This window comes from Leptodactylus fuscus, chromosome 2 (genome assembly GCF_031893055.1).
Source record: "Leptodactylus fuscus isolate aLepFus1 chromosome 2, aLepFus1.hap2, whole genome shotgun sequence".
NCBI classification, from domain to species: Eukaryota; Metazoa; Chordata; class Amphibia; order Anura; family Leptodactylidae; genus Leptodactylus; species Leptodactylus fuscus.
Window position 1 is genome coordinate 67,364,619 of NC_134266.1, and position 13,760 is coordinate 67,378,378.

The window sequence follows — 13,760 nt, forward strand, 5'->3', positions numbered from 1 at the left end:
CCATGCCTGTGGTTGTTTCGGCATCTCAGCAGCTCGATGGGATGCCATATAATGAGCGTGTTGTTGGCGTTGATGATCCGCATGCTCCGGCGTTTTGGCAGTTCTCAAGCTGGCCTGCCATTGAACTTGTTTCTTTCACTGTGCCTGTGATTGTTTTAGCATCTAAGCACCTCACTGGAAAGTCATATAATGAGCCTGTTGTTGGTGTTGATGATCCGCCTGCTGCGGCGTTTCGGCAGCTGTCAAACTGGCCTGCCGCAAAACTCATTCCTCAAGCAGTGCCCATGATTGTTCCGGTATCTCAGCAGCTCGCTGGGACACCATATGATGAGTGTGTTGTTGGCGTCGATGATCCCCCTCAGCTCTGCTTGAGAAGAACTCTGTGACTTCTGGCTACCTTCATAGCTCTCCTCGTTTCTGACAAATTAGATTTTCTCTTTCCAGGCATGTTGAAAATTGGCAAACTGCTAATTTGGATTAAAGGTGTTTTCCCATCCACTGTGTCATCAGTGCCTGGAGCAGATAATCTGCAAATGCATGAACACACCACTGAGGGTTAGTGTGTGTTTACACAGAGAGATAACAGCCCTGGCTTTCTCAGAAGCTGAGATAAGAGCAGTGTAATATAGTATGTGAACATAAATTCATAACAGTCGTGAAGCCATGTCATTCTTCAATAGATTCGACTCCAAGCAAATGCTCCCTCCACCAGCATGTCAGCCAACCGCCCTCCCCTCACACACCAAGACCCAACCCCCACCGACCTGCGGTCAACTGCAATCTGACTATCTGATCCTGCAGGAGTCTCAGGTGTGTAAGGAAATGAAGAACATTAGAGCGAACAAAGCGGGGGGACCAGATGGTATAAGCGCAAGAGTTCTTAAAATGTGCAGTGACCAGCTGTGTGGTATTATAACGCACATGTACAATATGAGCCTGAAGCTGGGGGTGGTACCTCAACTGTGGAAAACATCTTGCGTGGTACCAGTCCCAAAGAAACCCAACCCGATGGGCTACAATGACTACCGACCTGTAGCACTGACATCCCACCTGATGAAGGTCCTAGAGAGACTGGTCCTGACACACCTACGCCCCCTAGTGAGCTTCGCTCTGGACCCCCTCCAGTTTGCCTACCGGCCAGGCATTGGGGTAGATGATGCCATCATCCACCTTCTTCATAGAGCTCTCTCTCACCTGGAGAAACCCGGGAACACTGTGAGAATAATGTTCTTTGATTTCTCCAGTGCGTTCAACACCATTCAGCCAGGGCTACTGAGGGAGAAGCTGAACCTTGGTGGTGTGGACCATCACCTGTCCAACTGGATCCTAGACTACCTGACAAACCGCCCTCAGTATGTGAGAGCCCAGGACTGTGTGTCTGACACTGTGATCTGTAGTACGGGGGCACCTCAAGGTACAGTTCTTGCCCCATTCCTCTTCACACTGTACACTGCTGACTTCAGGCACAACTCATCCAGCTGTTACTTACAGAAGTACTCCGATGACTCTGCTATAGTCGGTCTTATCACTGATGGCGATGATAGGGAATACAGAGACTTAAACCGGGATTTTGTTGAATGGTGCCAGCAGAACCAGCTCAGGATTAATGCTGGGAAGACCAAGGAGATGGTGGTGGACTTTAGTAAACGGAGAGGTGCTCCGACCCCGGTGGAGATCCAAGGAACATGTATTGAGATAGTCAGGACCTATAAGTACCTGGGCGTGCTCCTCAATAATAAACTAGACTGGGCTGATCACCTGGAGGCGCTGCACAGAAAGGGCCACAGCAGACTCTACCTGCTCAGGAGGCTGAGGGCCTTCGGAGTCCGGGGGACACTTCTTAGGGCCTTCTTCAACTCTGTGGTTGCCTCAGCCATCTTTTTCGGTGTGGCCTGCTGGGGAAGCAGTATATCAACCAGGGACAGAAATAGACTTGACAGGCTGATCAGGAGGGCCAGCTCTGTCCTGGGGAGCCCCTTGGACCCAGTACAGGTGGTGGGTGACAGAAGGATACTGTCTGTGGTGACCTCCATGCGGGAGAACAAATCCCACCCCATGTATGGGACCCTGATGGGACTTGGCAGCACTGTAAGCGACCGTCTGCTTCACCCCAAGTGTGAGAAGGAGCGCTATCGCAGGTCCTTCCTTCCAACCGCGACCAGGCTGTATAATCTACATCAGACCAAACGAAGAGCTCTCCGCACAGAGAACTAATGATTATGAGGATGACCATGAGGTCTTCCTCTTTCTCTTCTGTTTTTCCTTAGCTGCCATGGACTCCTAGTATATCTTCTCTTCTCAGCTTATCTGTGTCTACGTCTGTAACATATTACTCTGTATTATCCTGTATCTGTATTACTATGCTGCTGTAACACGCTGAAATTTCCCCAAGGTGGGACTATTAAAGGATTATCTTATCTTATCTTATTTACCGGGATAAAAAGTAGCCGATGTGTTAATCGATGTTACAATCTATCTATGGGTGCATTCACACGGTGTAACGTGCCGCGTGATGTGGCACGTGTACGCCGCGTGACCCTTTGCGTGCCGTACACGCTCCCATTCATTTCAATGGGAGCGGGGATCGTATGCGCCACGCTAGTTTGCGGCCGTGCATTTATTCACGGCCGCAAACTAGCGCGGCGCATACGATCCCCGCTCCCATTGAAATGAATGGGAGCGTGTACGGCACGCAAAGGGTCACGCGGCGTACACGTGCCACATCACGCAGCACGTTACACCGTGTGAATGCACCCTATATGCTAAATTTCATTCAAATCCGTTCAGCCATTTTTGCGTGATTGAGGAACAAACACACAAACATACAGACTTTCACCTTTATAATATTAGTAGGATTTCTTTGTTCTTTCTATGCTTAGAAGGAGTAATTGAGTCCAGTGGGCGGTCCTAGCAGTGATTGTTTCTACAGAGATAGCTGTCAATCACTATTAGGACCGCCCACTGGACTCAATTACTCCTTCTAAGCATAGAAAGAACAGAGAAATAAATGAAAGATTATACTGAATATTAATATACTATATCAATATGCTCAGCTTCTCCTGCTCTATAACATGGTGCCTGCAGATTACATTGCATTTTTATGGTGACAGGTTTACCTGTTTGACTGTTCCCACACATCTGGAAAATCCTTTAACTGGATTGTGCCTCTACGGCCACTTATTACCTGCCCACAGGATGGGGTATAAGTGTCCAATCGCTGGGGGCGCGATTTCTCAAAGCCCCATTGCAGTGAATGGCCTCAGTCTCTGACCTGGTTAGCTGGCTCACTGGTTATTGGTGTCAGATTTCCCAGTCACTTCTCACACAATGCCCAACAGGGTAATAGGATGAGCAAGCCTGTGGCCATACATTTAGAGGTACAGAGACCATGGCTGTCTCCGAGTTCCCTTTTGGAGCTAATAGTTCTAATTATTTAGTTGGAATTTGTGGTTTTTAGTGATATTTTGGTTTCTGTTTGTTACGCCCTCCTCTGCCACCAACCCTCTTCCCTCTTTCCTTCACCACTTTGGCACAGTGTTTAACAATAATCTGTAGATACACATATGAACCCAGAAGCTATGACAAACACTGTCAATACCAGTAATGGCCTAACATGGCTTCCAATGCTATTCCTCACCTGTATTTTATATATCATTCATTTCTCCACCTTTGTCTTATTTTGTAGTGACTGTAAAAATTCTGTGACAAATATGATATAATGAAATTGGAATGATATTTGTTTTTCTTTTAGGATCAGACATGGATCCTGACAACTTGAGCCTTGAGGCCCTCACGCTAGATCCTAATAAGCTGAATTTGAGGTAAGTTTTTGTCACCTGGTGACCTGTGTCTGCCTTATTCTCACACTAGTATATCATTGTTTCTAATCTGGTCCAGATTGTATCAATTAATTATACATAAAAACATTGTTTATAATGTTATACTTGCTGCTCGCTCACTGCATTGTATATGTATTTTTAGCTATACACATCAACATTTTGTTGTTCTCCTCACCCTCTTATCCTTATAGCCCTTTTGACCATGTGGCTAATAAGGAAATAAGCATTTTAATTTGGATGATGATAAAATTGCTTTACTGCCTCTTGTGGATAAACCAGCAACAGTAATACTAGGTAATGCCAGATGCTGCTCCTTACCCTCTTCAATCCCTAAGGAAGCAGTCAGTGGTGTAATTAAAGTCTTGTGTGTCCAGGTGCAAAATTTTGTCTGGGGCCCTCAAGTATCTCAGATACTTGAAAGGGATACAGCTTTAGTACCCACAACTGCAATTATCACGAATATGGTGAGAGAGCAGCACAGCATCCAGCTTGTAAACAATACTAGTACAGATTACATGCTCCACAGTGGCCTCCAAACAGTTTTATGTGCTCCATAGTGGCCCCCAAACAATATTATGTGCTCCACAGTGGACCCCAAATAGTATTATGTGCACTATAGTGACCCCCAAACAGTATTACATGGTCCACTGTGGCCACCACACAATGTTATAGGCTCCACAGTGGCCCCCACACAGTATTATATGATCTCAGTGGCCCCCACAAAGTATTATATAATCTCAGTGGCCCCCACAAAGTATTATATGCTCACAGTGGCCCCCACACAGTATTATATGCTCACAGTGGCCCCCACACTGTATTATGTGCCCACCAGTGGCCCTCACACAGTATTAGGTGCTAACAGTGCCCACCAGAGCCTGAGCCCCCATTCACCCTCTTGCTCACACACAGCCTATACCCCCATATACCCCTCTGGTCCAGACACAGCCTGCATCCCCATTCCCTCCCCTTGCTCACAAACAGCCTGCAACCTCTCCCATTCCCCCTCTTCTTCACACACAGCCTGCACCCCCCATTCCCCCCTCTTGTTCACACACAACTTGTACCCCTATTCCCCTCTTTTGCTCACACATGTTCTCTTCTTCCATAAGTCTTATTCCCAGCATCTTACGCACTGTCCTGTACAATCCAGATAGCTACACCCACACAAGAGCCTGATCATATCCTATTGGGCTAAAGGACCTTTGTTTGATGTCATCATAGGTCTTTTAGGACACTAGGATTTAGCATATTCTGTAGGAAGAGCCCCAGAGTAGGATAGATGACTATAAGCTTTTTAATTTTTTTATACACCTCCCCTGGGCTGGCATTTACTGGAAAGGGGCCAAGTCAGGCCCCTTTCCATTAACAATATGTATAGCGGTCGGGGAACAAGGCTTTCCCCGACCTCTGTAGTCCACGCCCTGGCCATTTCCAGCTGACCACAGGCCCCCTGCACCCCTCTGGGCCTGGTCGCGGTCACACTCCCTGCGACCACAATCATTATGTCACTGGAAGCAGTAAGGCTAGGTTCAAATTGAGGAATTTAGAAGGTGAGTTTCACCTTAAATAAGCTCCAAATTCCGCCTGTAATCTGGCTTCCAGGAAAGGAATTTGGAGCGGTGACTTAATTTCCTCTGATGTTCTATTTCAACCTGCCATAAGGCTGTGCTTCGGGCAGGGATATTATGGTCTAAATAAAAATCACAATTAATAGGTTGTTTTACCTCGATTATGAATAATGAACTATAATTTAGGCCATGCTCCCTTTAAAGGCCACTGGGTGGATTGTGTGACTGGGCCTTAGTGGTCAGTGAGTTGTGACAACGCTGTTTTTTTTATGCTTGCTGATCTCATCTGGGCCTCTGCTTGATGTACTTCGAGATCTGAAGAGACCCCACTGTATATTAATAGTATTTTTAGTTTGAATGTGTTTAGTCCAAACAAAAACACAGGTATAACTTTGTGACTAACCCATGTGCACAAAATCACGTCGGTAATCCGGATTGACATTTGGTTTTGGTTATTTTTCAATTCATTGCCCAGCCATAGCTGTGCTTCATTTTTCACAAATTGCTTCTGCATTTTGGTCTTATTTTTGTTAAAGAGGAGCTTTCACATCTTCTGGCACCAGCGGTATTATATTCCGCTAGAAAGCTGTCAGTTTTCACAGTATGTGCCCTGGTAGATATTGTATGTGCCCTGGTAGATTTTGGTGCCGGTAGTTTCAGCACTGATATCTCTCCACTGTCAGAAGGAAAAGGGCGGGGCCTTATAGCTTGCATCATTGCTGGGCGGTAAGAAACACTTCGATAGTACTTTTCCATACCTTGTACTGTCAGAGGGGGCATTCCTTACTGGCGCCCTTTTGTGTGTACCGTCAAAGCTGCCAGTGGGTACATAAAACCACCTGTGCCAGAGGACATGAAAGGTCCTCTTCAAATTACTAATGACACGGTGTAATTTGTCATATCTTGTGGTTCATCTGAGGTTATAGTTACCAAATTCTAAGACCTGCTAAGGGCCAGGTATTTTTTACCATGTCCTGATACATGAACCCATAGAATTGGAAGAGGGTGCACTTTGCTTTTCTCATTACAGACAATCGTATACTTGCAGTCCTTTTTGTTTAGTAAGTTCCCAGTGCACTGCGGAGAGCTGGCAGACATGGACCGGACATAATAGATCTCATGCCTGACCTGCACAATGCTGTGGAATGTATTGATGAATTGTGTAAGAAGCGTATTAACTGAGGCGTGTGATTTATGGCTCAGTCCTGATACTATTCCTATTCAGCTCCCTATTAGTGAGTTCATGGGGGGAACAAAGGGTGGGAAATCACAAGCAGAGGCTTACAAGTGGCCGAGTTTCGTGAGGAATCTGGGACAAATTGCTGTACACAGTACCTGCTGCTGTTCACTGTGGCTGATGAATATGGTCTTTGTATTCCCCCAGTAGTCCTGTGAGATACAATAGCACTTCAGCTTTTATTATTGGAAAAAATGGTATTGAACGAGAATACATAATAGAAGATAAAGACACTTAGCGATTTAGAAAAATAGCAAAGGTGATATAAGGGGAAAGCTCATTATAAGATAAAGTCATTGAAGTATCACACCTTTAGGTGACCTTTTATTACTATTGACTCCTAAGGTAGACCATGAGCCTTTCATCAATAATTCAGGCATCTGCCAAGTGACTTTATTGTCCCCAGCAATATCAATGCACAGAGACTTGTGTGCTGCAGAGAAGGCTCCTATAATGCTTAACCTTGTAGACTATTGAAGGAAACAAAAAATGGTCCCATATCGTTTGTAGGACATACGCCTGAACTTACAGTAAGGAGTATTGGCCTAAATTCCTACACATCAATCAGTTATATCTCAGGCAGTTTAAAATGTAGAATTGTCCATCTGATGGTGTATGAAAGAGGAGATTCTAATCCAGAATGTACTTCTATCTGTATGATTTCTAAAGATATCACCAGTCGGAAACACAATAGGGTCTGCGAGTAGTCGCAGCAACATATAAATATGCTAGTCCCGTCTTTTTTCATCTTATACGTAAATGCAGGAGATGTTTGGGGAACAAATGTTCTTGATCGTTGCTGATGGTTCTACCTATGTAAAGGGGCCTTAAAGAAATTCCATCAACCAGAACTTCACCATCTTACTTATTAAATGGGTTGTCCAGGATATACGGTACAGCTGAATACAGCTTTTTCTTCAACTCTACCCACAAGAGTTCGATTGGGTTGAGGTCTAGGGACTAATCCAGTACCTCTCCTTCATTGTCAATGAACCATTTCTTCACTAATCTTGGGTCCTTGGTTTGGGTCCTTGTCCTGCTGTAACTCTATGACATCCTTTTCATACTCATAGTACAGGGGTGTATGAAGTAACTCATCTTGTATATACCTGCTTATAGCTCAGCACTGAGACCACCATCAATCCTGGTCAAGTATTCAATGTCTTTGGCTGTGAAATAACCCCATATCATCTGATCTGTAGCCTCCTTTTCCCTTGCTTCTTCCAGACACATTTGCACCCATCAGAGCCTGGTCTTTTGACTTTCATCTCATGGCTTCCAATCTTTCACTGTCTATTTTTAAGCAGACTTGAGCCAATGCTTGTTATGAGAATACTGAAGTTGAGGTTTCTTCACCTTTTTCGGGCCATCATTCCACACTTGTGTATCATACTTTGCATGGTGCTTGCATGGACGTCTGTGAACTCACTATTTGGAAGCACCTCCACTGCCTTGTCTGTCGCACTGGAACTGATAGACCTTGTGATGAGACGACTTGTTGACGCTAATATTTTGCCTGGACGTCCACCTCTTTGGCCTTCATTCATATTCTTCCAACTGTCATGGCACTCTCATGATGCAGTTTGGCAATTTCCTTCACTGAGAGATTGCTGTCAATGAGTTGGATGATGCTGTTTTTCTTTTCTTGGGAAATCTTCAAGGCTGATCCTTGATTTGAACCAGTGACCTTTTGCTTGGGAATTAACCTAATAACACACTGAGCTATTAGGGAATGTGAGAACAGGTTGTAATTTGTAGTATCTAAGAAGAAAAAGATTTTCCACCACCAGGAGCAAAACAGTAACAATGCAGTTACATAACAAGAATCTGCATAACTAATCCTATGGTAAATATTTGCAAGTCAAATTTATGTATGAGATAGCCTAGGTGATTTTCTATAAAATGATGGTAGTCTCACATTCGTAGCTGTAATGGATGGTGAGATATGGAGCCTGAAAGTCAAAAGGTCTGAACTTTGTTACTAGAGATGAGCGAGTACTGTTTGGATCAGCCGATCCGAACAGCACGCTCCAGAGAAATGAATGGATGCACCTGGTACCTCCGCTTTGACGTCGGCCGGCCACTTAACCCCCCGCGTGCCGGCGACGTCCATTCATTTCTATTCTAGCGTGCTGTTCGGATCGGCTGATCCGAACAGTATTCGCTCATCTCTAATTGTTACCCTTTCACGTGTCAGTGTAACTGGTTCCTCCTGTTGTTTTATAGCTCCTGTAAAGTAAAATAGAAAGTGATGCAGACATATGTATAAACCTCTCCTTTCAGTCTCCATATGGATTTTGTGGGATACTGTCAGCGCGCTATAAATATATTAAAGGAGGTTAACCGGTTTCTCATATTGACAGTCAATATTAGATCTGCGGGGGGGGGTCAGATCATCTGTGCTGAGACAGCATGGCTCTTGGTAATGTTTACATACCTTGAGCCGCGCTACTCTCTCACTGTACACACTGCAGTAGTGTAGTACTGCAGTACTGCCCCATTGAATTTTATGGGATGTGCACTATTTTTTATCAACAAATACATAGACATTGGAGTAGGATGCAGACACCACTATTTTCTGTGTAGTGTCTAGACAAAGGTATTGCAAATCTACTCACTTGAATGGGAACTTAGCTGCAGTGACTCATTCAGCCACTACAGAGAGAACAGCGCTGTCTGCTTCCTGCTCCATTCTCTGTGTAGAACATCTGATTCATGGGGTTGCCAGGCTGCTGCACAATCCAAAGTAAATTCAACATTTTTTTTTTCCATGGTAGAATAGTACACTACCCTTACAACTTTGATGTCATGTGGCCTCTGCATGTTTACCAATGTGATAGTGTAGTCCCACTGCAACGCAGTGACATTGTATTGTATCCACCTTGGCAAAAGTGCAGGCACATTACTCTAGCAGCATGTCTTCACATTAACAGAAATGTATCCATCGATTATAATTGTATCATGTCTGGAAATCATGTCATGAAGCATTGACTGCGTTTGCAGTAAGGAGAGATTTTTAGCCCAAAGATAAATGATGGCAAGCGCAGCTTTGACCGAAACTTTGGTGTGAGACTTGCCATCTGCTGCGACTAAGGCAAAAAACGAACGCAACTGATCATCCTGTGAGGCGTTGCAAATTTCTCCCTCAATTATAGCATTTTTGGCTGCCCTTCACTCCTTGCACTTGCTACAACGGAAGCCTTCGCAATCTTTCTGACGCATACGCTTGGATCGCCTGCTAACTGTTCCGGTGCAACGAGGAGTGCCAAGAAAACACTATTCTTGTGGTTGTTGTTGTTGCTGCTGGAGCTGTTGCTCGGAAAGAAGTAAGCCATTTTGACGAGCAGCATACTCACAAGCTAGTTCCTCAGTGGATATTAGAGCACAAAGCTCGAACATACTAGGATCTTGCAACGCCATTTTGGCTGATTCCCAAACCGGTATAAGCCACAAAAACAATATTGTACTTACAAACTGAGGTTATCTGTTGTTCATCTGTTAATTATTATGGTATGTAAACACCATAAATTGTCCAAACACAGCTACCTCCATAAGTAACGTACAGTTTTGTAAATGTCATAAATGGCCAAACTTTATGTAAGTAGATGATACATTAACATGGATACATTTTTGTCAAGATGGAGACATGCTAGAGTAATATGGACACAATGAGCTACTTATTAGAGATGAGCGAACAGTGTTCTATCGAACACATGTTCGATCGGATATCAGGCTGTTCGATGTGTTCGATTCGAATCGAACATCATGTGGCAAACTCCAAAAAAATTTGATTCCCCTCCCACCTTCCCTGGCGCTTTTTTTGCACCAATAACAGCGCAGGGGAGGTGGGACAGGAACTACGACACCGGAGGCATCGAAAAAAATTGGAAAAAGTCATTGGCTGCCGAAATCAGGTGACCTCCATTTTAGACGAATAGTGGATTTCAAATCCGGGTCATATGAGAATGTGAACTTTGTGACTAAGAGACAGGGATAGCTGTACAGGCAGGGATAGCTAGGGATAACCTTTATTTAGGTAGGAATGTTATTAAAAATAACTTTTTGGGGCTCTATCGGGTGTGTAATTGTGATTTTTGTGACATAAACTTTTTCCAATAGGAATGCATTGGACAGCGCTGATTGGACAGAGTACGGAACTCGACCAATCAGCGCTGGCTCTGCTGGAGGAGGCAGAGTCTAAGATCGCTCCACACCAGTCTCCATTCAGGTCCGACCTTAGACTCCGCCTCCTCCGGCAGAGCCAGCGCTGATTGGCCGAAGGCTGGCCAATGCATTCCTTTGCAAATGCAGAGACTTAGCAGTGCTGAGCCAGTTCTGCTCAACTACACATCTGATGCACACTCGGCTCTGCTACATCTGATGCACACTCGGCTCTGCTGCATCAGATGTAGCAGAGCCGAGTGTGCATCAGATGTAGCATCATGTGTGCATCAGATGTAGCAGTGTGCACACTTGGCTCTGCTGCATCAGATGTAGCAGAGCCAAGTGTGCATCGGATGTAGCAGAGCCGAGTGTGCGTCAGATGTAGCAGAGCCGAGTGTGCATCAGATGTAGCATCATGTGTGCATCAGATGTAGCAGTGTGCACACTTGGCTCTGCTGCATCAGATGTAGCAGAGCTGAGTGTGCATCAGATGTAGCAGAGCCGAATGTGCATCAGATGTAGCAGAGCCGAGTGTGCATCAGATGTAGCAGAGCCGAGGGTGCACTAGAACCCCTGTGCAAACTCAGCTCACGCTAATAGAATGCATTGGCCAGCGCTGATTGGCCAGAGTACGGAATTCGACCAATCAGCGCTGGCTCTGCTGGAGGAGGCGGAGTCTAAGATCGCTCCACACCAGTCTCCATTCAGGTCCGACCTTAGACTCCGCCTCCTCCGGCAGAGCCAGCGCTGATTGGCTGAAGGCTGGCCAATTCATTCCTATGCGAATGCAGAGACTTTGAGCCAGTTCTGCTCAACTACACCGTGTGCCGGTCAGCCCATCTGATATAGCAGAGCCAGGTGTGCACACTCGGCTCTGCTACATCTGATGTAGCAGAGCCGAGTGTGCACACTCGGCTCTGCTATATCAGATGGGCTGACTGGCACACGGTGTAGTTGAGCAGAACTGGCTCAGCACTGCTACCAATAGGAATGCATTGGCCAGCCTTCGGCCAATCAGTGCTGGCTCTGCCGGAGGAGGCGGAGTCTAAGGTCGGACCTGAATGGAGACTGGTGTGGAGCGATCTTAGACTCCGCCTCCTCCAGCAGAGCCAGCGCTGATTGGTCAAATTCCGTACTCTGGCCAATCAGCGCTGGCCAATGCATTTCTATGGGGAAAAGTTAGCTTGCGAAAATCGCAAGCTGACAGGGATTTCCATGAAATAAAGTGACTTTTATGCCCCCAGACATGCTTCCCCTGCTGTCCCAGTGTCATTCCAGAGTGTTGGTATCATTTCCTGGGGTGTCATAGTGGACTTGGTGACCCTCCAGACACGGATTTGGGTTTCCCCCTTAACGAGTATATGTTCCCCATAGACTATAATGGGGTTCGAAACCCGTTCGAACACTCGAACAGTGAGCGGCTGTTCGAATCGAATTTCGAACCTCGAACATTTTAGTGTTCGCTCATCTCTACTACTTATTACTGCAATTAAAAACTACATGCAATTATTCAGAAAGAAGCACTGTGTAAACCCAATCTAATGGAAAGCCTATAGGATCACTTCATATTTATAGTACTGATTTGGGGGATACTCGCTACAGTTGCGTAACTGCTTGTACAGGTGGTGCCTCACCATGTACCCAGTCACTGGTACTTTCACTAATTTTAGCTGTATATCATTATTGGCCATGTGGTTTTGGAGTTATAGCAATTATACATCCGACACTAGGTTCACCCTTGGACCAGAACAACAGGCTGGTGGAGCCTGACAGACCCCCATCAAATACACAGTCCAGTCATATTAATGTAACCTATTTTTTATGTCAACGTTAAATAATCACAGAAGGCACGTGTTATCAGCCATCTGGGTGCACTCATCATTGTGGAAGGCACGATGGATCAACACAAGTATGCATCTATCCTTGCAGACCATGTTCATCCCTACATGTTAAATGTTTTTCCTCAGGATGATGGCATCTACCAGCAGGACAATGTGACGTGTCATAAAGCTCGCAGTGTACATGTGTGGTTCGAGGAGCACCAGGATGAGTTTACCGTACTCCCTTGACCAGCAAATTCCTCAGACTGGAACCCAATCGAGAATCTGTGGGATCACCTCGATCGGGTTGTTTGCGCCATGGATGCTCAACTGCATAACCTAGCGCAGCTGGCCATGGGCACTGGAGTTGGCATGGCTCAACATCCCAGTGAACATCATCACATCATCCCCTCTCTTCCTGCACGTCTCATAGTGGTCCGCTCTGCCAAAGGTGGTTAGTCTGGATTTTGACAGGTGGTCACATTAATGTGACTGGACTGTGTATAATGACAGTATCGCCAACCCGGAGATAGGATGCAGCTATAGCACCGACCTAAGATGAGTCCTTGAGTGTATCCTGCATCATAAACCTCACACACGTTCGCCAGTCTTCCAAATGTTCCATTTCGCTCTCACTTTCACACTACCTGCAGGCTAATAGACTTCCAATAAAATTGTCCCAAGTTAATTTACAAGATGTAATAATTTAATAATTATATTGTGGGCTCCACGGAAAAAATATAATCAGCATTATTTATTTTTCCACCTCGAAGACTGGTGTGTTATTACTGATATCTTCTTGTTCCTTTGAAATACCGTGTCTTTCGGCAGCCGGTAGCCATTCCTTACAGGAGTCATTTAGGCCTTCCAGCAGAGATCAGACTCTTGCATTCGGCACAGGATACACATTTCGCTTTATAACAGAAATCTCATAATGCCGCATCCTGTTTTCTAGGCAGAGAAATTAAGGAGACATCTGCAGGGTAAATATGTTTATCTGTCTTTAAAGTACCAAAATAATTGCTGCACTTCTCTTTCCCCCAGCGAGAGCCCGATGCGCCCCCATACATTGCTTAGCGTGTTATTTGTGAGTGCAGCTTGGAGGCTTAGCACCGAGAGGCTGCTACATTTT

The 13,760-nt window shown here is 45.4% G+C and overlaps 1 protein-coding gene across 1 annotated transcript in view; it reads left to right on the forward strand.

Moving 5' to 3' along the window:
* INPP5K (inositol polyphosphate-5-phosphatase K) overlaps positions 1 to 13,760 on the forward strand; it is a 45,211-nt gene that overhangs the window by 7,526 nt on the left and 23,925 nt on the right. The window contains exon 2 of the mRNA XM_075263939.1: positions 3,752 to 3,821. Within this exon, the coding sequence (XP_075120040.1) occupies positions 3,760 to 3,821 (62 nt within the window). The 5' untranslated portion in view covers positions 3,752 to 3,759. The remainder of the gene's footprint in view (positions 1 to 3,751; positions 3,822 to 13,760) is intronic.